Here is a 23,313-nt window from a genome sequence, read left to right as displayed (position 1 = left end):
AGAGACACAGCAAAGGGGATGGGTTGAAATTCTTACAGCACAGTGGTAGAAACAAGTCCAGACACGCTAGTCACAGTACACACAGGAAGATTTGAACATAAAATAGGGAAGTAATAGAGCTCTAAGGTAAAGATGTATGTACCAACAACATGGAATTAAGGATTATTGGAATGAATATTTGAATTATTGGAATTAATAATTATGGAATAAACAATGGAATTAAAGTTATTTTTTAACGTGTGCCTGGTTTTTTGCTTGGCACTGAAGTGCTGTCTATTTTTATGAATTGACACTTGCTTTAGACATACTCAGGGAACTTAGAATGCTGGGCTACTGTACGAATTTGCAGCAAGCAGTCCATTTGTTAAACTGATGTGTAAAAGGAATGCAGCTTGTGCAGGCGCCTGTGTCTTGCCTGGTGTCCTCTGGCAGTGTGGTCACTCTTGTCACCACCATCCGCCCTCAGGATTGCTGTGTTCTCGGTGACCGTGCTGCACGATGACCGCATCGTCCTGGTGGCCGAGCAGCGGCCTGATGCCTCTGAGGAGGACAGCTTCCAGTGGATGAGCCGCGTGCTACAGGTGAGTGCCTGCTTGAGGGAGGGAACTGTGACCCAGAGCCGTGGCCGCCAGGGCCCCGTTCCACACGGTGCTCACATCATGACATCGCAGAACCCTACTCTCACACGTTTATCTTAATAAAATCATAAACGCTTCATGTTGGACTATTTCAGATACATGACACAGAAGACAGCGAAGCTGCAGCCCCACATTCACGGATGTGATTTTAAACATCTGAGCACTGCTGCAATGCCCTGGTTTTTGTAGATGACTTAGTGTACTAGACTTAGCCTTGAGGTGTCTTTGGCCTATTGACGCTGGCTGTGCCCATTTACCTGAGAAGGCAGGGCGTGCAAGCTGCATTTCCCCACTGACGTCTCGCCGGCACCCCGTGTGGCAGCCTCTGCCCTGTGACCTACCTCACTTTCACGGCAGCTCTCTGGCAGTGTTTCCCTAGGGTCCAGCTTGGGAGCTGCTGGGCTTCCCTCTGTAGCCGCTGATGGCTGAGACTTCACAGTGTTGAGGCTGGTGGTGGTGTTCCTTCTTCATCATTGTGACAGGCTTCCAAGTGTTTGCTTCGAAGAGGGCCATGTCCTCTTCAACCAGTGGGGCCTGGAGGGCAGGTTGTGCAGGAAGCACAGATCCTGAGTTCTGTTTTGCTCGTTTCATTATCAACCAGCAGATGTAAACATACTGGCTGAGTTTCAATCTGTTACTGCTCTGATTGTGGTTTTTCAGCGGCCGTGGTAGCCTCTTCAGGCTGGCTCTTGTGTCTTTTTCACACACCGGGGGTCTTTTAGGGCCATAGCAGAAGCAGGAAGCTCAGCGGTGTGGGGTGGGCAGTGTCTTTCCTGTGCTGGACATGCGGCCTGCAGGACCACAGGGGTCCTGCCACCTTCCAGGGGTCATGATGGAGGACACTTCTATCTGGCATCCGATGTTCCTGGCTGACTTTTCTCAGAGGAGAGTGGGAGAAGAAGTATATCAGTTGGTTTGTATGATTGCCTGCATCCTGAGTTTATAAGTTCAGGACCATGGCATTTTTACTAAACTTGCTGACCTATCTCCCTCACTAAAAAACTGGTTTCCAATGACCCCAGCAGAATCACTCAAGACTTCGGCCTCATAGCACACCTGAAGTCCCCAAAGAATGCCCTCCGCACTGCCTGTCCACAGGAGACCTGGGGGCAGCTGGAGATGTCCTTGTAGTTCTGTCTCCTACACGTGTCCCACGAGGGCTGGGCTGTCAAAATTCTGTGGAGACTCACTTTAAATAGATCTTCTCCCTAGAGCTATGCTACCGGCCTAATTCTAGTTGGGGTCATTCATTTTGTTTTCAGTGTTAGGGATTGCTTTTAACATTTAAAGTTTGTGGTTTGTGAAATACACAGCTCCAGAGTCAAAATTAAGAGCAAACACTTTAAACACATCTGTGCTCACCTCTCACCTGTGAAACACTGCTGGGGCTGCTTAGCTCTGCACTCTGAGTGGGCAAGGTTCTAAGTTTGTGTCACATGTTCTTACACACACACACACAGCATGTTTATATACACATACTCACACAGTGTACATCTGTGTTCACAGAAAGTGCTCCTTGTACGTGTTCAATGTTTATATACATGGGTTCATACACAGTGTTTTATGTACACGTGTTCACAGTGTGAATACACATGTTCACAGTGTTTTGTGCTTGTGTGCACATGTTCAAAGTGTGTACACTTGTGCTAATACACAGTGCTTGTGTAGTGTATTCACACAGTGTGCTCAAGTACAGTGTTTTCATGTACATGTGTTCACACAGTATGTATACATGTGCTCACACAGTATACACATGTTCACAGTGTGCTCGTGTGCACGTGTTCACACACTGTATACGTGTGCTCATGTACACATGTTCACACACAGTGTCTGTATACCCGTTCACACAATGTGGTTGCCTATTCAGGGTGCTCATGTGCATATGTTCACACACAGCACATTCACATACATCACACACATGTGCTCACACACCGTGTGTACTCATATTTAGGGTGCTCATGTGCACGTGTTCACACGCAGGGCATTCACGTACATGTGCTCATGGTGTGTTTGTATACACGTGCTCATGATGTGTAAGCTTATTCACGCAGTGTGCTCATGTGCACGTGTTCACACGCAGGGCATTCATGTACATGTGCTCATGGTGTGTATACACGTGCTCATGGTGTGTATACATGTGCTCATGGTGTGTATACACGTGCTCATGGTGTGTATACATGTGCTCATGATGTGTAAGCTTATTCACGCAGTGTGCTCATGTGCACGTGTTCACACACGGTACACCCATGTACATGTGTTCATGCACACATGCACAGTGTGTACGTGCTCACACAGTGTATGCATATTCACAGTGTGCTCGTGTGCATGTATTCACATGTAGCACATCCATGTACATATGCTCACACAGTGTACATGTATCCCTTTTCTTACTCACTGGTAAGAAGGTACACATACTTCTCTCTGTTTGGTTTTCTCATTTAACAAAATGACCCGAAGCTCACCTGCCTCTTCCACAACTCTCTGTGATGTGTCCATGCTGCATGGCCGCCTCTCCTAGCTGCACACCAGGCTGGGGTTGGTGACCTGTGCTCAGTAAGGTCCTTTCCTCCCAGGCCATTGACAGCATCCACCAGGTGGGCGTGTACTGCCTGGCCCTGGTTCCTGCCAACACCTTGCCCAAGGCGCCTCTTGGAGGGATTCACATTTCCGAAACCAAGCAGCGCTTTCTGGAGGGGACACTGCACCCATGCAATGTTCTGATGTGCCCTCACACCTGTGTCACCAACCTTCCCAAACCTCGTCAAAAACAACCAGGTCAGTTGTATCTCTGCGCTCCCAGTCATGGTGGGGGGCAATAGACCCAATGGGAGGAGCTGCCCATGTCTTTGGGCAGTTTGGGGTTCAGAGCCACAGCGAGTTTGCACACCAGGTTGGTCACAACCTGAGCTAAGTGAGGCTGAGTACAAATGAGAGAACTTAGACTTCACCTATGCAGGGGCTTGCACCTGCCCAGTGGTACCAGTTTTGAGGATAAATTTAAGGACAGTGCCTTAGCTTTGCACTGGAGATGGGTCCCTGGGTGTAGCTGACACAGGACTTGCATCTCTGGACCTAAAGGGCCTCTGCTGGCCATTGCTACACCAACCACTGCCCACCTCAGCACTGGGCCCTACCAGGGCAACAAGGCTGGGGGGCCCTCAGATGTCTCAGTGGGTTTAAAACTAACTTGAAAGACTGTTTTGACTATTACATGCAGTTTTTCATTACTTTGTGATAATTGATTTGCTGATTGTTGAACAATTAGCATAAAATTTCAGAGTGGTTTAATTTCCTGACTTACACATAAAATACAATAAAGCAATAAAATGTGTTAATTTGGTTGTGACTGAGAGCAAATCAAATCATTTTGAAGGGGACTTCAAAAAGTTGGTGGAAAATTTAATTGAAAAATATGTATTTTGTTGCAAAAAAAAAATCCCTGCCACTTGTTCATAAATGTATTTTCTGTAAACTTTTTGGAGACCTTTCATCTGTCACATGGTAAATTTCTCAACTCACACAGTTCACAGGTAAGAGAGACTCTGCTTGTCACTTGGCACAAACCTGGTGGCTGGGGTTCTGAATGCATCTCAGTGCAGGAGTTACATGCCGAACTCAAGTGTTGCTTCAGAGCAACTACTGGTGCAGTTATCAGCTTCTCAGAATTTCCCCGTTTCTAGAGGTTGGACCCGCCTCCATGATCGTTGGGAACCTGGTCGCAGGGAAGAGAATCGCCCAGGCCTCTGGGAGAGAGCTGTCCCACCTGGAAGACAGCGACCAGGCACGGAAGGTAATGGGTGCTGCTGGAGGGTGGCCTCGCGGCTCCCAGGTGCAGCGTCCTTGACTGAGGGCCCCTCTCTGCCCAGTTCCTGTTCCTGGCTGACGTGTTGCAGTGGCGGGCCCACACCACACCAGACCACCCACTGTTTCTGCTACTGAATGCCAAGGTGAGGGTGAGGCCGCTGGGAGGTGGGGTGCAGCTTCTGCAGTTTAGGACGTCAGCAGGTCAGTGTCCTCATGTCCTCATGTTCAGAGAGTGGCATAGCTTCACACGACAGTGTTTGTAATCATTTTCTGAAAGTTGGCATATAAGCTTTCTACATTTATCTACAGCTTTAGAATGCAAATGCTACTTATGGTTGTGTTTCTGCTGTGCTCTGGAAATCCATTCATTGTGTTCCTAGTGCCAGTGGGTGCACGTTGTGCTGTCCTAGGACCGTCTAGGATATGAAGAAGGAGAGCCTATCACCCTCCCTTGCCAGAGAAAGTTGAATGGCAGGGAGACCCCATTTGATCCCGTATCTGTTGTATCATATGTGCTGTCAGGTCTTGAGCTTTTGCACAGCAAGGGGAAGCCACTATGCTCTTGGAAAATGTGCATGTAGCTCTCTGTGCCACTTAGTCGTCCAAAAATACATACTGATGCTTCCTATGTGTGCGGTGTTAAATAAGACGTAAAAGACTGCTGCTCTCGGGAGGCTTGAAATGTCCTCCCTGACAGGAAGCAGCTCAGGAGGGAGACTCGTGGAGCTCTCTGCAGCTAGTTTACAAGTTCCACAGCACGCAGGCCACCAGCGGTGAACCAGAGCAGGGGGCGGGGGATGGGGAGGGGCTTCTGCTGAGGGCGAAAGCCTGCCCGGCAGGGTGAAGGGAGCCAGCGTGGCAGGCCCAGGGACAGCACCAGATGAGGCTGCGGTGTGGGCTTTTTCCCACGGGTGCAGTGGGCAGCTTTCTGTGGGACTGAGCGGCAAGGAACCAGGTGCAGGCTACGATGACAGGCCATTGCTGCAGAGTGCAGGAAGGCAGGTGAGGGGCTGGCTGTGGCACGGGATGCAGAGCAGAGGCATAGAGCAGCACCATGTGTGGTCAGCGGTGGGGCCTGAGGGTGTCCTGTGTGCGTCTGGGAAGTTGACTAGAGCTGGTGGCGAAGCCCTGGGTGACAGTGTGCCCCCAGGGGCGGAGTGCTGACCACATGGCTTGGTAAGAGGTGGTCGAGCTCAGCAGGCCCCAAGCCCAGATGGTCCATCCTCCAGGCTTGTGCCCAACGTCAGAAGTTGTCACTGAGTTCCCCAAGGACATGCCAGGAGGGGCTGGTGGCAGTGCCGGTGGCTGCTGCAGTGTGGACGGCCTCTCATTTGTTCTAGCAAGGCCCCTGAGGGTGGTTCCTGGGGTCCAGCTGGATGACGAGCCAGTGTGCTTGCTGGTCTCCTCCGTGGTCTGCCGTGGTAGAAGCCACCATTGAGAGGAGGTGGATGATAGTGGGCTCATCTGGCCTGTAGTTTTGTGAGTTAGGCCAGGCTGCACTTTCCATTCTCTAATGATGAGCTGTGAGGCTGCTCAGCCTGAGGTTAGGAAGGTGAATTCAGAGTGGAGGGAGGGGTTTCTGTGTTGGTCACAGCCCAGGGCCTGTCCCCAGGAATGGTGAAGGGATGAGCTGGGGCACCCAAGGAGATGCCGTGCAGAGGGCGCCTCCGAGAGAGCAGGTTGCCAGGGGACGTAGGCCCTGCCTGAACATGAAATAGTCCAAGTCAGAAGCTTTGCTTATTGCTTGTCACTCCTTTGTCTGTTTTTCTGATGAGGATCATGGCTACTTGTGGGGAAGGGGGTGGCATTGGAGTGATTCGCAGGTGCCTTCAAGTGTCATTCGGATGACTTCCTATAAGAAGGGGAATTCAGACAACGCAGCAAAGTACAGTGAGCTGGCATGAACTTGAGTGCTCATCATGTTCTCACAGCATGGTTACACTTGAAGTGTTTTCTCAGACAGGCATACAGTGTTTCTTTAGCTGTCTGTCCGCTGCTGCTGGGGAACGCAGGCTACTGGGAAGACAGACATGTGCCTTGCATTCTGCTTGTACCCACCGGCACGTGATGACCTGGTGATTGCTCCCCTAGGGCACGGTCACTAGCACAGCAACCTGTGTCCAGCTGCACAAGCGGGCTGAGAGGGTGGCTGCCGCCCTGATGGAGAAGGGAAGGCTGCGTGTTGGGGACCACGTGGCTCTGGTCTACCCCCCAGGTAAGCTTGCCGTCAGGGTGTGCCCGGCGAGGTACACGTTCTTCAGCATGCCTGGCCTCTGCCCCTGGTGGCTTTCTTGCGTTCAGGGTGGACTCAGACTTCATTCTCTTCCTGTGCTACCTCCTTGCACCCAGACCTGGGGTACCCAGGAGCCTGGTTCTGATTTTCCAGAGCAAGTTTTGGTACTGGGCAAGCTGGGCTGCCTGTTGTTGGTCTTTCAGGTGAGCAGCGCGAGTGGTGATAAATAGACGCAGTCATCGCTCCTCAGAGATGCTGTGCTTACGAATTCATGCTGTTCCATCCATTCAGATCCAGGGTACTCACTCCGCCTCCTCGAGAAATCTCCTGTTTCTCACCCCGGAGTCCCGAGTCTTCAGGACAGGGCAGGATATCTGTATCACTCGTTGGCCTGATCCCAATTCCTGTGCAGCATTCTCAGAACCCCATGTGGCTTCTCTGTTGTCAGTGGGGGCTGTGGCTCCCTGTGCTCTCACCTCTCCTCACTCCCTAAACAACCGCACATCCAGTGCACACCCTGCTGTCCCCGTAAACCAACTGCAAGTTTAACTCCTGGAAGCCGCAAAAGCACTCTGACCTGCAGAGCACCCTGTCTAGAATGCTGCACACTGAGGACGGAGGGTGGCTTCTCCTCGGGGCCACGGGCAGATTAGAACCGGCATGCACCCATGCCACCTAGGACTGTGCTTGCACGGCGGTAGCCTGGGAGAAGATCCAGGTTCGAAATGGGAAGTACGATGTGTACTGAATGACGTCACTGTTGCCAAAGTAAGACTGAGTAAGTGAAAAGTCATGAAGTGAATGATCGTATGCCGAGGGCTCTCTGGAGTCTTGACCGCTGAGAACCTGTGCTGGGTTAGGGGCCTCAGATGACTCTGCTTTTTGTTACATGGGATGCTACTTATACAAAATTTTTAATGAGAAAAGAAAATTAGCATTTTAAAAACTTTCCCACAGTGGAGAATGTAATGGCAGGGAGGCCATGGCCCTGCTGGAGGCCTGGCACACCCTGGATGGGTGCCTATGTTTGTGGGTGGGCACAGGTGGGGGTATTGTGCGTCTTCTGGGGGGAGAATCCAGGACTTTTCATCTGTGAGTATGACCCAGGGTTAAGAACCAGCATTCTGTAGAGCCCACACAGGCAGCTGCTGGAGCACAGCCCACAGGGAGGTGCCAGGATCGGATCCCTGAGCTCTGACACTCCAGAGAGAGAGCTGCGGATGACAGTCTCTGTCGAGGTACGCAGGGGAGAGCACGCCTGCAAGCGTGCTGCCTGCTGAGTCCTGCGTCTTGTGGCTTCGCGCCCAGTTCCTGAGGCGGGGACCTGGCCACTGGGATTGTGTTGGGAGAGCTATAAGTGGCTCTCCCATGTGAATGTTGTACATTGCATATTTACTTAAATTTTTATTTTTGTTTTATTTGAAAGGCAGAGAGACAGATCTTCTGTCCATTGGTGTACTCCCCAGATACCTGCAACAGCCAGGGTTGGGCCAAGCCCTGGCTGGAAGCCAAAATTTTATTTTGGGTCTCCCCCATGGGTAGAAGGGACAACTACTTGAGCCATCACCCACTGCCTCGCGGGGTCTACTGAGACTTGAGTACAGAGAGTGGAGCTAAGACTTGAGTGCAGGCATGCTGATGGGGAGTCTGGACCTTCCAAACCGCTTCTTCACTGCTGAGCCCAATGCCCACGCCTCTTCTGAGTCTGGAATCCAAACAACATGGAGGCTGGTGTCCCCAGGGCCCTGTGTGATCCCGTAGCAGCTCTGGAACAATGCAGAAGAAACCAGAGTTCTCCATTCAGAAGAGCTCAGGACAGGAAAGCAGGTTTAACCACGGGGAGTTTTAAGGCCATAGGAAGCTGCGAGAGTGCTGGCCTGGTGTGGGTGAGGCGGTGGGATGGCCCAGGCCAATGCCAGCCCCTGCCACCCCAGGTCCCTCACACCTCCTCCCAAGTCTCACCACCTGGAGGCAGCTCTGCCCGGTGTGTGTGTGCTCATATGGGGCCCTTGCAAAGCTTCTCCTCGGGGTCTTTGTGTGCAGACCCTGCCACCTTGTGGTAGCACCATGGAGCCTGGAGCTGGGTTCATAGGAGCCACCACTGGTCCTCTGCCTCTGTAACTCCTCTTGCTGCCGGCCCTCCAGGGTGAGGGGCCACCTCCGGCGGTCAGGCTGCTTTGTGCCCACACTGGAAGCACTGGGTTCAGTAAACTTGCCTTGAGTCTGGAGTCACTCGTGACTGTATCACGGTGAAGCCGATGTTCTCCTTCCTCTTTGCAGACTTTGCTGGCCGTCCTTACCTTGGCCCTGGATGCGGAGAGCCACGCTCCGATGCACTGACCATCTGATACTCTCCCCAGGGGTGGACCTCATCGCTGCCTTCTATGGGTGCCTCTACTGCGGATGCGTGCCGGTCACCGTGCGACCCCCACACCCCCAGAACCTCGGCACCACACTTCCCACTGTCAGAATGATCGTGGAGGTGTGTGCTAAGCCTCACGGGTGGGATGGGGTCTCCCATGGGACACTGCGGCCCCTCCTTGCAGTCACCTCTGCAGCTCAGGGCACAGGAGAGGCACCACAGCTCACTTGGGATGGGCCCTCTGCCATGCAGGTCAGCAAGTCTGCGTGCGTCCTCACCACGCAGGCCATCACACGGCTGCTTAGGTCCAAGGAAGCTGCCGCTGCCATGGACATCAGAACCTGGCCAACCATTCTGGACACAGGTATGTGTCCTGAGCAGCTGCCCAGCGGGTTGAACCCCTGTCCTTTGTGGCGGGGGCTACGTGGTTTGCCGTCCAAGAATGAATGTTAGGTTAGAGGAGAGTAAACAGAGAGCAAGAATGGTCAACTTCCGGCCTTGCTGTCTCAGACGTGGCGGGCTCTCCTGGCGTGGGTGAGTGCGGGTCCCTGTCTGCAGCCAGCACTTCCCATCTGCCCATGGGAACTCCTGTTTCCTCCCCAAGCCTGCGAGTGGCACTGGTGCCTTCTCCTGCAGGCACCATGGGCGGCAGTTGTCTGAGGCCTTCTGCTAGTCCTGGTGACGAGCTCCCATCATGTGCCCCACCCCTCGTGCCATCCTGGGTGAATGCTGCTTTGCCCCACAATGCTTGGGGGACCAGCTGAGCCCCATCCCCTGCTGGATGTGAAAGTTGCCCATCCAGCCCAAGATGCTCAACCCCAGAGCACCTGCCAGCTCTCAGCACTGGCCACAGGGCAGACCAAGGTCCCTCCTCTGCAGTAACACCCCTGGGGCACAGTGCTGTCCTGAGCAAAGGCCAGGGCCACTGTTATCCACGGCCACCTGCCTGGTACCCATAATGGCGCCAGACAGCTGCTGAGGGGTGGGCTTGGGCCAAGCATCTCACAGACACACTCCAAAGGGGAGTCTATCTTTATTAGCCTGTGTCCAGTTGTACCTGGAGACAGTGGCAGCCTGGATCCCATCTGTAACTGCCCTTGCTGTGGTCAGAGTCCTTAGTCCTCTGACCTTGGTCACATGCCAACACAGTGAGTTCTGTGCATCTTCCAGGGCCTGTTGCCCGCCTCACCCCACTGTTCCTGTCACTACATGCTCAGCTCAGCTGTTCCCGTGCACGGCGGCCTGCTCTCTCCAGGTCTCCCCCAGCATGATCTTATGTCATCCTGCCGTGAGGGCCCAGGCTTTGAGCTTGCTCAGAGTGTGGGAATACTGACACGCTGGTGTCTGTCTGACAGATGACATGCCGAAGAAGAAGGTAGCTAGCATTTTCAGACCCCCTTCCCCAGACGTGCTCGCGTATTTGGACTTCAGTGTGTCGACCACTGGGATATTAGCGGGAGTGAAGGTAGGTTCTTTGAATAAGCCCCTGTCTGCCTCAGCCCTGGGAACATGAGGGAGTGGACCGAAAGGGCTCGGGTTGGGACCTCCTGATCCAGCACTCAGAGCCAGTGGTGTTGTCGCTTGAAGCTTGTGTAGATCCAGTGAGCCCCAGTGAGTATTAGATGGGCTGGGAACGATGTGTGTTTGGGTGATGTCTGGACTTGGGAGCCAAGAGCTCAGTGAATATTCTCCTCTCTGCTGAAATTTTGTTTCAAAGATTTTTAGTGCCATTTCCTGGATGTTACTCAGGTTATACGGGGATTTGAACCAGCACCTTTTAAGGAAGCAAATACGATATTCGAGTTTGGAGCTACAGGGCCCTGTGGACGGCAGAGGTTGCCACTCCCCCCCTTCCTTCACTCACCTAACAGATCTCTCCTTTTGCCCCCTAAGATGTCACATGCAGCCACCAGTGCCTTGTGCCGCTCCATAAAGCTGCAGTGCGAGCTGTACCCCTCACGGCAGATTGCCATCTGCCTCGACCCCTACTGCGGACTGGGCTTTGCCCTGTGGTGCCTGTGCAGGTGAGTGGCCAGATGCCCCTGCTGCAGTTGGGGGCCTCACCTTTCCCGGAGGCTTACAGCGCACCTGCCAGTGAGTTTGGTTGGGGATGAAGTGGGGTAGAGTTGAATTCTGGAGATGAATAAGACAGTGAAAACACTTTTCCTTAAATTCAAACCCTGCCCTTTGGTAGTAACTGGGGGTACCTACTTGATTTCAAGTGCTAGCGAAGGGGGGTCCTGGTCCAGAAGTAGTCCTGGGGGTGGGGAGGAGAGAACCCAACCCTGCGCCCCCTCCCAGCTGAGAACCCTCCTGCAGTGTCTACTCAGGACACCAGTCAGTGCTTGTCCCCCCGCTGGAGCTGGAGAGCAACGTGTCCCTGTGGCTGTCGGCCGTCAGCCAGTACAAGGCGCGTGTCACCTTCTGCTCCTACTCGGTGATGGAGATGTGCACCAAGGGGCTGGGTGCACAGACAGCTGTGCTCAGGGTGAGTGCCACGGGCTCACACTGCCAGCTCTGTGTGCGTAGCCTCGCTTCCCATCAGCACACGGGGTGGGAGGGGAGGACCCGGGCACCTGACACACGAGCAGGCCTGGCCAGAGAGCAGAGGACTGGGGCAGGGTGGAAAGCACCTTATGCTGTGTGCCTGCCCTGCCTCCTGCCACAGATGCAGCCCCTGCTCAGGGCCCCTCCCTGCCCATCTGCAGATGAAGGGCGTGAATCTGTCGTGCGTTCGCACCTGCATGGTGGTGGCAGAGGAGCGGCCCCGTGTGGCATTGACACAGTCCTTCTCCAAGCTCTTCAAGGACCTGGGGCTACCTGCGCGCGCCGTGAGCACCACGTTCGGGTGCAGGGTCAACGTGGCCATCTGCCTGCAGGTAGGGCGCTGCGCCCTGGGGTGCCAGAGCTTCCCGCAGGTGCACTGGAGGTGCAGCCGCGTCCCTGAGCCCCGGGTGTTTCCTCTGCACCTGAGGTTTCTGCTTTGGGAGACAGGAGGTTTGTAGTGACCCTGCTCTTGTGAGGAGTAGGGGTTCCTGGGAAGAAAAGCAGCTTAGTTTGGATGGTGCCTGTTACCGTGCCTCTGAGTTGGATATGACAGGCAGCCAGTTGTAAAAGTGTGCCCTTATTGTCTGAAGAAAATCCAAGCATGATTAATGAGAACTTGTAGTGACCCCAGAGGGCAGTCGTGGTCTCAGCATGGGAGGCCGGTGTTTCTGGTACCCAGGTTTTGTACCAGTGTCCCAGTTTCACTTCTTCGTGTAAATGCCTTAAAACCAAATTGCTTATTAGACATCCCACATGATGTTGCTTTTCTCACCCACAGTGCAGGAACACCGGGCAGAAAAGGCAGCTGGGAGTCCCAGAGCACAGCTGGGGCAGGGGGCAGCTGTGGGTTCTGCCATCCCAGTGCTGGGCCCCAGGTGCAGGGACCACACTTGAAGCAACCTCGTTCTGCTTTCCCAGCCTTTCTGTCCTCAAGTCCCTTCCTGTCGCAGCTGCGTGACTGGGCGTCGGACAGGGTGCATCTGAACGCCAGGCTCCGTCTCAGTCTGGGGGGGCTCTGTCTGTCAGCACCCGGACGCCATGTGTGGTGGCACACATCCTCAGGGGATACTGTTCGCTCCTTAAGACACAGTGATGCCTTCTGCTCTCTTAATGTGTGTTTCTCATGTGGCCTGTGGCCTTCTGTTTGTTTCCTGTGGCTGTCTCCTCCCTGTCTCCCTCTGCTGGCCTCCTTGCCTCTGTCAGCCCAACAGGCTGGGAAAGCTGGCTGAGCAGGTATGACCTAGACCTTGACCTCAACCTCCTTGCCTCCTTGATGCTTCTGTGCAGCCCCCCCCCCCCACCTCATGTGACGTTCTTGTGAATCTTGTGAATTCCAAAGGAATACGTTTCTTCTGCTGTCTGTCCATGGTGGATGTTATTTGACATACTATAAAAGCTCCTTTATAACCAAAATTAAATCTATTTTCAAAAATCTGTAATGTTCTTAGTAACGCCTTGGGAGGAGGGACCCGTTCAGTCCCGGAGCAGAGGTCTGTGTTTTGGTTTCAGGGCACAGGACAGGGTGTGTGGTCTAGGGCGTGACTCAGCGAGCGATGCTGATCGGAGTGCTCATTTAATGGGATGCTCCTTAGCTGACAAAACAGCCCGTATCGTCCTGACCTAGGACCACATCCGATAGAAGACTGACAAGTCAGGAGGAACGTTGTTCAACTCATTAGCCCGAGACTCAGCTGTGCTTGGGCCCTGGCGACAGGCCCGGCCCAGCCCTGACAGCTTGCAGCTTCACTAGAGGTGCTCCCAACCATGATGGTATCTGCCGCAGAGTGGAGCCGAGTGGGAATACAGAGTGGCTGGAACTGGCACGTGAAGCTGTATGACTGGACATTTCCATTCAGTGTTCAGTGCGTCACTCAAGCCTACTGGTGTGGGTGTGTGGATGGACAGCAGGGACCCTGAGCCCCTGGGCAGACTTGCTTCTCGGGCAGTGCTACTGTCCTCCTGAGCATCCCTTGAGGCCTGGGAGGGGCTGCCACACAGCTGTGCTGTGAACCTGAGAGGAGTATCAGGGTCCTGAACAGAAATTTCTCTGCCGCCTCCTTCCAGGGCACAGCTGGCCCAGACCCTACAACCGTGTATGTGGACATGCGGGCTCTGCGCCATGACAGGTAATGTCCTGGCCTGCACGGCCTCATCCATACCCAGTGGCAAAAGGACACAATTGTGGTCCATGCTGACTGCCCCTCCAGGGCCCCAGACCTTAGTGGGCAGCTGGCCAAGGCAGGATGGCCCCCCACAGGCACACCAGGATGTTGAGTTCGCTGAGGCAGGGCCATCTGCATGGAGGCCTGGGCCACAGCGGGCAGCTTGGGCTCCTGTCTCTGTGGACCACTGTGCCGGCAGCGGCAGTGTGTGTCCCTTTATCCATCATACAGCCAAGCAGGGTGGGAAAACAGGCCCAACAAGACACCTGAGTGCTGCAAGGACTTTGTTGCCCAGCACTGTTTTAGCGTCAGCCTGTTTTCATGCCAGAACATGTATCTGAGGCCCCAGTGTGGCCACCAGTTTGCTCACAGGTATTTGAGTTCAGGGTCCCTCCCAGCTCTGAAACTCAGATCCAGGTTGTGGTCCTGGTGCAAACAGTAGGTGCAGCCCCTGGGTACCAGGAGCCAGCCGGTCTTCTGGATGACCTAAAAGACACACAAGCTGCTGCTCTGAGCAGATGCAGCAGGTGGAGTACATGCATGGCGTCCACACTCTGGCTGCCCAGGGTGGCATTATCGAGAAGCTGACAGACAACTCTCAGTGACTGTCGGCTCAGAGGCCTCCTGGTTTGTCTTTTTAGAAGTAACTGTCTGGGTAGCAATTTTATTCTGAAACTTTTTTCTTGTCAATTTTTAGAGTACGTTTGGTGGAACGGGGTTCTCCACATAGCCTGCCACTGATGGAATCTGGAAAGGTAGTACAAGCTGGGGCTTACACATCCTGTGATGAGTCTGATCCTTTCTGTCCTCAGGGTCCGTGTGGGGGAGGGGCTGGGGGCTGTGGTTCTCCCAGTGGACACCACTGACTCGAGTGGCTACAGAGGCCTCGTTCCTCCCATGCTGCAGACAAAGGTCAGAGCTAGGTTAAGTAGGAGCTCAAAACCAAGAAATGGAAAATTCAAGTTTAGAAACAGAAGCAGCTCTCGTTGGGCAAGCGCAAGGCCTCTGGGCACTGCCAAGAGCAAGGCGCCTGGCCCTTCCACATATCCAGAGCCAAAGGCAACAGCTCTGGCCCTGGATTGGAATAGGAAGAACTTGGCCCCAGAAAAGGATGCAGCAACAAAGAAACCCCCCAGGTCCTTGGGCAAGAGGTGACATCCTGGACCCCATGTAGGGGTTTGCCAACCAAGCCTGGGGAGTACCCCATTGGCTGCTTGGGGGTGGGAAGGAGCAATGAGCCTGCTTGTGGACACCCAGGTAGAAACTGATCCATTCGAGGGGTCAGCAATGTCGGCGCAGGGAAGAAGGTATCCCCAGCACCAAGGAAGTTTCAGAGGAGGGAGGAAAATGCCCATGGCCTGTTGAGAATGTAGGGCTGGCAGTGTGAGTGCAGTCCTGTGTGCCCAGTCTAGATGAGAACCCGCAACCCCTTCACAACCCCAGAGGCAAGAAATAGCTCGGCCACCACCATCTGCTCACTGCAATGGCACAGCCACTCTCAAGGAGGCAGGGATGTGGCCAGAGATGGGCAGAGCCAGGCCACATGGTGACCAGCATGCAGGTTCCTGCAAGGTAGGGCAGAAGGCGTAGCTATGGCAGAGGTCCTGGGTGGGAGCCACAGGGAGACCACTGTGGCTGCAGAGGGGTTGGGACTGAGCAGGAAGAACGGATGGACGGGTGGGTGGGTAAGTGGATGGATAGATGAGCTCGCTGGGAAGGTGTTGAGAAACTCAGTTCCCCTTTATAAAGTTAGTCTAGGAGCCAAGGTTAGGCCTAGCAGTTACAATGGTGTCCTGGATGCCCCCATCCCATATTGGAGTTCCTGGGTTTGAGTCCTGACTCCGCTCCCAATTCCAGCTTTCTGCTATGTGTGCCCTGGGAAGAAGCAGATGATAGGTCAAATACTTGGGTCCCTGCCACCACATGGGAGATCTGGATTGTGTTCCAGGCCTAGGCATCTAGGGAGAAAACCAGTGTGCGCAAGCTATTTTTCTTCTTCCCGTTGAAATAAGCAAGTAAATATTTATTAAATACAAAGTAAAGTTACCCTAGGAAGCAGTCTAGCCGAAATTTGAATCAAGTAACTGTAACGGGATGTGGCCTGCACTGTGGAGTATAGCAGGTAAAGCCGACACCTGTGATGCTGGGATCCCTTATGGGCGCCGGTTCGAGTCCCAGCTGTTCCACTTCCAGTCCAGCTCCTTGCTGATGTGCCTGGGAAAGCAATGGAAGATGGTTCAAGTGTATGGGCCCCTGCACCCACGTGGTGAACACGCTACATTCAGACTTGGTTGGATGAAGCTCGTGGCTTCAAACTGGCCCAGTTCCAGCCATTGAGGCCATTTGGGGAGTAAACAAGCAGATGGATGCCCATGTGTCTGTCTCTAACTCTGCCTTTCAAGTAAATACATAAACTTCAAACAAAATCATAACTTTGTCAGAACAACAAAAGACAAAAACCATGTAATGAGATAGCCCATGTGTGGCATGTCCCATCTGCATGTCTCAGCTGGAGTGCCCACTCTGCATGGTTGTTCCTGGTCCTTTCTGTACACCAAGTCTTCCCTGTGTCATTGGTCCTCAGAAGGTGTTTTTTTTTTTTTTTTTAAGATTTATTTATTTATTTAAAAGGTAGATTTACAGGGGGAGGAGGGAAGACAGGGAGAGGTCTTCTGTCTGCTGATTCACTCCCCAAATGGCTGTATCAGCTGAGACTGGGCCAAGCTGAAACCAGAAGCCTGGAGTTTCATCCAGGTCTCCCACGTGGGTGCAAGGGCCCAAGCACTTGGGCCGTCTTCCACTGCTTTTCCTGGGCACATTAGCAGGGAGCTGTACTGGAGATGGACCAGCTGGGACTTGAACCAGTGTTGCAGGCATCGGTTTAACCCACCACACCCTATTGCCAGCCCCAGAGAGGTGCCTTTTCCTGCCTGTTTCTCTACAGCGTTATATGGCTGGGTTGTAGTCTTTTTCGTTGAACTTTTTAGCCCTCTCCCGTGTGATACCACAGTAAATTGGGTCTGATGTATTTATGTTCTGGAAGGAGAGCCCTGGCTTGGGGGTTAATGGGGTCACACAAGGAGAAGGTGAAGACTCCAGGAGCATCCAAGGAAAACTGCAGTCCCAGCAGGGCAGGGTGTGGGGAGGGCCTGGCACCAATGAGGAGCTGCTGCCTACCTATGGCTTTTTTTTTTTTTTAAGATTTTATTTATTTATTTGAAAGGCAGAATTACAGAGAGGCAGAGGCAGGGAGAGAGAAAGGGGTCTATCATCTGCTCGTTCACTCTCCAATTGGCCACAATGGCTGGAGCTGCACCGATCTGAAGCCAGGAGCCTCTTTCGAGTCTCCCACGTGGGTGCAGGGGCCCAAGGACTTGGACCATCTTCTACTGCTTTCCCAGGCCATAGCAGAGAGCTGCATCGGAAGTGGAGCAGCCGGGACTCAAACCAGTGCCCACATGGGATGCCGGCACTGCAGGCGCCAGCCCCTCCTATGGCCTTTGCCCTCTCCTGCCTGCACTGAGATTCACACTGTCATTGCCCTTGGGCCCTGGGAGAGTATAGGGACCAGTGGTCCCAGTCATATCCTGCCTCGGCTGCGGGGATAGCAGCCGCAGGAAGAAGTTACTCAGGATCAGGATAGAGTGGGATGTTGTTTTTAGCGTCATGAATCAAGAGGTCTTGTGTCTTGTTTCCTTCAACAAGGGACACTGCTTTCTCTTCCAGATCCTCCCTGGAGTGAAAGTCATCATTGCACACACCGAGACCAAAGGGCCCCTCGGGGACTCGCACCTGGGAGAGGTGAGCCAGGCCAGGCTGAGGCTGGGCACCTGGGGAGGGGCCCGAGCTCTCAGCTCACCACCCTACCCTTTGCTGCCCCAGGTGTGGAGATCTTAAACCTGCTGGGGTCACAGTATCCCAGAATCCATTTAGCTTTTTTCCTCAGTGCATGCCCTGCCCCTAGGCTGGCCTTTCTGTAGGCCCTCAAGTGCTGTGGGACCAGCTCTTCCGGTCACTCCTGGCAGAGGCCCCTAGGAAGCTGGAGGAGGCACACAGGGACCCACAACATGTGGCAAACAGCTGCTCCTTGAAGAGCAGCTCCGCGCTGAGTGGAGTGTAGACCCAGAGGGGGCTCAGGGCCAGTGCAGTACCGTGAAGTGTGGACCCCTGCCAGGGGTCTATGCTGTGAAGTCAGTCTGGGGGCTTCCAGTGAACCACGCTGGGGGGCCCAGTCCTGAGGGTAGATGGTATGAGTGGCCCTCCCTCAGCCGTGTGCCCCTCAGAGACGGTGGTCCCAGGCATTCAGGAGAACCTCTCCCGGCTACCCCCTCCTTTCAGAAGCTGCCAGCTGAGGCCATCTGGGAGCAGTAGCGAGTGTGGGGGCTGGGCTGTGCGCTGGACAGACCTCAGTTCATGCGGCCCCATGTGAGCGGGTGGCCTGCACTGTGTCCTTGGTCCCTGTTGTGGAAGCTGGGATTGCCCCTCGCTCTCCCTGCTGGTCAGCAGTGGCTTGCCGTGAGCAGCCTGGGTTCTGTCTGCACGCACCACGTATGCCTGCGACGTCAGTGAAGGAAAGAAGAGCTTTTTGAGGAGAGAGAAATTGTTTAACTGGGCTCCAAAAATTAGGGGCTCTGAAACTGAATCCTGTGGTCAGAGATTCTTGAGGTTATTCTTGGCCAGTGGGTGTCTGCTGACAGAATTTGTCCTCAACAGCTTGTGATGTTTCCCCATTCCTGTCGTCTGGCCCCCTAGATCTGGGTGAGCAGCCCCCACAATGCCACCGGGTACTACACCGTCTATGGGGAGGAGGCCCTCCATGCCGACCACTTCAGTGCCCGGCTGAGCTTTGGAGACAGCCAGACCATTTGGGCACGGACTGGCTACCTTGGCTTCCTTCGGAGAACGGAGCTCACTGATGCCAGTGGAGGTGAGGGGTCATGGCGGCGTCCCTGTGGGCACTGAGAACCCCCGGAGCTGCAGGGCTCCTCCTCTGTGTTGTGACTGTCACCGACTCTGATGGCTGTTTTCGCTGAGAATCACTGTTGTCCTGAGGCTACCCCTTGCTGCCACTGGGCCCTGGCTGTGCTGCGTGTGGCGCTGCAGAGGAGATGGTTGGTGACTGGGCCGCCAGGCTTCTCCCCAGGTGGAGTCAGCCTTCCCAGCCCAGTTCAGTCACATGTGTAGCCCTCCCCACACAAGCCCATGTCAGCACAGCAAGCCGGCAGACAAGCCTCTGTCGATGGTCTTTTACTTCCAGAGGTGTGTTCATGTGTGGCCACGACTTTGCCACAGGCTGAGCTGTCTGCATGGGACACAGGTGACACGTGGTGTTTGAGTCAAGCTGCCCATACCAGAGAGCACCCAGTGGGGCTCACATGGCAGATGGCTGGGTGTTCACTCGGGCTCTACCTGAGTGTGCACATGTGTGCTGTTCACAGAGCCACACGATGCGCTGTATGTGGTTGGGTCTCTGGATGAAACGCTGGAGCTGAGAGGTATGCGCTACCACCCCATCGACATTGAGACATCTGTGATCCGAGCACACAGGAGCATCGCCGAGTGGTGAGAGCGGCTGAGGGGCGGTGCCTGCACCATGCGCAGGCTGGGGCAGAGCCAGGCACTCTGCACAGTTGACCTGGTTCCTGGAAGAGCCGGATGTGCTCACTCTGCAGGAGGGTCCTTCTCCCCCTGGATGCATCTCCACAAACCGGACCAGGGCACACTCCCCGTCTGTGTGGGGCAGAGACTCTTTCCAAGTGCACTGGCAAAATCTAAAATCCTGACAGCCTTCATCCTGAAGTGCTTCTACTTTTAATGTGATTTTCTTGACTTAAATGGTTGTGGCTCCTGCGTTCTTCACTTTGTAGGGACAGGCACGGCTGTCAACAGCAGTGGTGCCAGACCCCTGAGCAGGAACGTTAATTAGTGCAGACGCTCCTGTGAGGCAGGAAGCCTCGCCTGGCAGTGAGTGGTGCGAGCAGTGGCGTCACGTTCATGAGCGGGCACCAATTCTCAGTCTTTTTTGGTCACCCTTCCCTAAATGCCCATTGGCCCAGCACCTGTGCCATCAGAGTGACCGTCTGTTTCCCCACAGTGCCGTGTTCACCTGGACCAACCTGCTGGTGGTGGTGGTGGAGCTGGACGGCCTGGAGCAGGATGCGCTGGACCTGGTGGCACTGGTGACCAATGTGGTGCTGGAGGAGCACTACCTGGTGGTGGGTGTGGTGGTCCTTGTGGACCCGGGCGTGATCCCCATCAACTCTCGTGGCGAGAAGCAGCGCATGCACCTGCGGGATGGCTTCCTGGCCGACCAGCTGGACCCGATCTACGTGGCCTACAACATGTGAACATGGTGTGCCTGCCCAGCTGCCCAGTGAGCGTGCTGGGAGTCACGTGCAGGGGGGGCACTGAAGAGCTGCCACGGGGAGGAGGGGCCCAGTCTTCACAGCAGCCTACACATCCCCCTCAACACTTCCCACTCTCAGTTTAGAAGCACTGAATTACTTCAAGAAATGTACTGGAAAGCAGATGCCCATATTGTAACAGATAGTGACTAGGAAAGGCCTAGTGTGGAGAAAGAGAGGCTAGGAAAGGCCTGGTGTGGATCATGAGAGTCGCAGACACTGCAGCTGTTCTCTGCTGTACTGCAAGTTTGCACTTTTAGGCTCAAAATCTAGTTCCTGATTGTTAAAATTTGATGACTTATGCCCACTTTAAGTGACAAGGTCATGTAAAGAGTTTATCCTGGAGAGAACTCTAAGGCTCCCCCCCTACCCCGCCCAGCAATGCTCAAAGAAAGGGAGTGTGCCCGCACCATGGCCACGCAGCACTTGCTCTGCTGGTTTCTTTCTTGAAACCCGAGTGCCCAGTTGTCTGGTTGTTGTTGTTGCTAACACTTAGAAAGATAAACCAGCATTCAGTTTGATCACTTTCCAGGCTTGTAACTTCACACGAGTTAAAGTGCTGGTTTTCATAACGTTATTATATTCTTTTCATATGAATTATTTCATTACAAGTCAACAGACTGGGAAGCAGTGGTGGCAAAGTCTAAAGCTTTGTGTCCATGGTGCTGTCCAGTGAGTGTCCTGCATACAGTCAAAGTGTGGTGTGATGGCCGTGACCTTCCTCAAAGGTGGAGATGGTTACACTGTCACCGGCTTTTGTGTGTTGAGTTTTATGCCTACAAAATTTGGCCAAACCATTTTCAACTGACTTAATCTGATTAAAATGAGTGATCTAATATTGAACCTAAGTCAAAGAGGAGAATGCAAGCTCTTTTAGATACTTCTGAGAATTTGAAGTCAAGCACGAACCTAGAGATTATTTTTATATAACTAATTGAGTGTGTTAAGACCCTGCTGGGTTTTTGTGGGATTAGGGTGGGCAAGTTTATGCATTATGCATGCTTCAGAAAGACAAGCAGGCTTTTCCACATCCACAGCCTGGATCAGTGCCTAACAAAGCTGTGTCTAGTTCTCTGCAAAGGGCCTGCTCTCCCTAACCAGAGAGGGCAGCGCACACAGCAGCCCTGTTTGCCTGTGGTGTAGCTGGTTGCACCGTACCAGAACCCTAGTCATCCTGTCATAGTTACATACAGAACCTGTGTAACTTTGTGTCTGAAGTACAGAGGTCTTAGCAGGAGACTAAAGAACATTCCTCATGATAGAATGAAGGGAAGAGAACTACCTAACCCCAACCCTAATGTAGTTTTACAGCAAAAACAAATTTTTTGAATTAAAAGGTCAGTGGCAGTCAAACAAGGTATCTTGTAAATCAAGATTTTTAAAATGCATTAAAATGTTTTAGAATTGCTCTCTGGGAATTCTGTATATCACACTAAAAATTTTTATATCATGTTAATAAAAGTTATTGACTTTGTAATTCTGCATTTTGAGATGTGTGAAAAGGTTTTTTAAATTATCCAAAATAGGATGTATTTTATTATACATTTTTTTCTGAAAAATTAAAACATTAATGCTTATAGCATAAAATCTAGAAAGCACCCAAGTGTAAAGTAGAGATTAAAATCTCCTATAATCCTACCTCTGAGTAATAGCAGCATTAGTATTTGACATAAATCTCAGGGATTTTTTTCATATTTTACAAAAACAGGATCATATATTTTTTTATAATCTGCTTTTATACTTAATAAATTACAGACTTTTAAATCTATTACATATATTCTACATGTTTCAATGACTCACATGGGACGCTAGGACTACATGTAGCATTTACTGCTACGTCTGCCAGTTGCCCCACTCTGGCTCTTCCCTCCCAGGCAGAGTCCATGCCAGGTGGGTGCTTTGGGTGGAAAGGGCAGTGTGGCAGAGCCTTCCTTGCGGTGCCCAGCGGCACCAGCAGCGAGCTCTCTGAGTGTGATGGGCAGATATGCTGAGTGTGTGTTTATGGTAATGTTTATTTCTCATTTGCTGTGTTCTGTTCTGGTTGGTAATTCTTATCCTTCTCAGTTTTTTCTTATTGATTTGTAGGAGCCATTTCCTGTTAAGAATCAGAAACTCCATGTAGTTCATACTTTTCCTATTGAAAAAGAGCCATTGGTATCTGGATTCTATTTTTTAAGATTTTTTTTTTAATATTTTTAATTCAGGTTGTTTTTGAAATGTTTTTATTTACTTTATACACATAAAGTAAATAAAATACTGCTCTTAATTTCAGATTATGAATACAAAGGACTTAATTTCAAAACTGTTCTATTGGAATGTTCATCACAGGCCAGTGAACAGCACGTGGCAGAGGTTTGCTCAGTTCCTGCCTCAGGCCAGCCTTCGTGCCTTAAGAGGATATTACTAGTTTAAAATGCTTGCTAAGTGCAGTACTCGAGTCTCCAGTTTCTCAAAAGAAATGAAAGGCAAGATATTGTGAGTGTTCACCACAGACTCCATCCACGAGCTGGCAGAGGAGCGTGAGGGGCCAGATGCAGCTCTGAGCAGAGAAGAGCGCAGAGGTACTGCCACCACACCCCCAGGTGGGTGCCCAGATTCTGCAGGAGCTCCCTGTGCTCCTCTGCAGACTGCTGTGCCCTGAGTGGAAGGCGATTTTAGCACTTACTCTACATTAAAGTAGGGAAGGAAGAGGACTCTGGGAAGATGACAGAGGGAGATGCACCAGGAATCTCTCTCCCCACCGAGACAGCAATTGCACTGACAGAGTTTGACACAAACTCTTGGAATTCCAGTCTATTTGTAAGTCTTGTAACTTCCAAGGGAAGGCTTGGATGGTGTCAGTTTGAACTCACACAGTAACAGTTAGCCCAGTCCCTTAGCTCCATGGCAGGCAGGTGTGTACATGTGCTTGGAGCAGTCTGCACGCAGCCTGCCAGAGCTAGCACAGGCAAAAAGGATCCTGTCCTCCAAATACCACTGTTGCACCCTGCCCCTGTTTTTGAAAACTCCTTTACATCTGGCTTAAGTGACTTTCAGGGAATTTAAAGTGACAGCACTGGGGCTGGTGTTGTGACACAGTGGGTCAAGTCCACTGCCAGTGACACTGCACCCCACATGAGTGCCACTGGTTATTGAATCAGAGAGAAAGCCTGGCAGACCACAG

At 52.7% G+C, this 23,313-nt stretch overlaps 1 protein-coding gene across 2 annotated transcripts in view; it reads left to right on the top strand.

Moving 5' to 3' along the window:
• The window catches only part of DIP2A (disco interacting protein 2 homolog A), a 126,627-nt gene extending 105,008 nt beyond the window's left edge, over positions 1-21,619 (top strand). For both annotated transcript variants that reach the window (XM_062204133.1, XM_062204124.1), the window contains 17 exons: positions 467-581; positions 3,212-3,413; positions 4,319-4,428; positions 4,505-4,585; positions 6,534-6,657; positions 9,036-9,157; positions 9,290-9,401; positions 10,393-10,502; positions 10,931-11,061; positions 11,357-11,525; positions 11,746-11,916; positions 13,649-13,710; positions 14,444-14,501; positions 17,473-17,547; positions 18,499-18,673; positions 19,185-19,308; positions 19,841-21,619. In XM_062204133.1, coding sequence (XP_062060117.1) covers positions 467-581; positions 3,212-3,413; positions 4,319-4,428; positions 4,505-4,585; positions 6,534-6,657; positions 9,036-9,157; positions 9,290-9,401; positions 10,393-10,502; positions 10,931-11,061; positions 11,357-11,525; positions 11,746-11,916; positions 13,649-13,710; positions 14,444-14,501; positions 17,473-17,547; positions 18,499-18,673; positions 19,185-19,308; positions 19,841-20,093 — 2,194 coding nt within the window. In that variant the 3' untranslated portion in view covers positions 20,094-21,619. The remainder of the gene's footprint in view (positions 1-466; positions 582-3,211; positions 3,414-4,318; positions 4,429-4,504; positions 4,586-6,533; positions 6,658-9,035; positions 9,158-9,289; positions 9,402-10,392; positions 10,503-10,930; positions 11,062-11,356; positions 11,526-11,745; positions 11,917-13,648; positions 13,711-14,443; positions 14,502-17,472; positions 17,548-18,498; positions 18,674-19,184; positions 19,309-19,840) is intronic.
• Positions 21,620-23,313: the final 1,694 nt, after the last annotated feature.

Source organism: Lepus europaeus, chromosome 2, assembly GCF_033115175.1.
Source record: "Lepus europaeus isolate LE1 chromosome 2, mLepTim1.pri, whole genome shotgun sequence".
NCBI lineage: Eukaryota > Metazoa > Chordata > Mammalia > Lagomorpha > Leporidae > Lepus > Lepus europaeus.
Note: the sequence above shows the minus strand (reverse complement) of the source record. Positions and strands in the feature narration are given on the sequence as shown.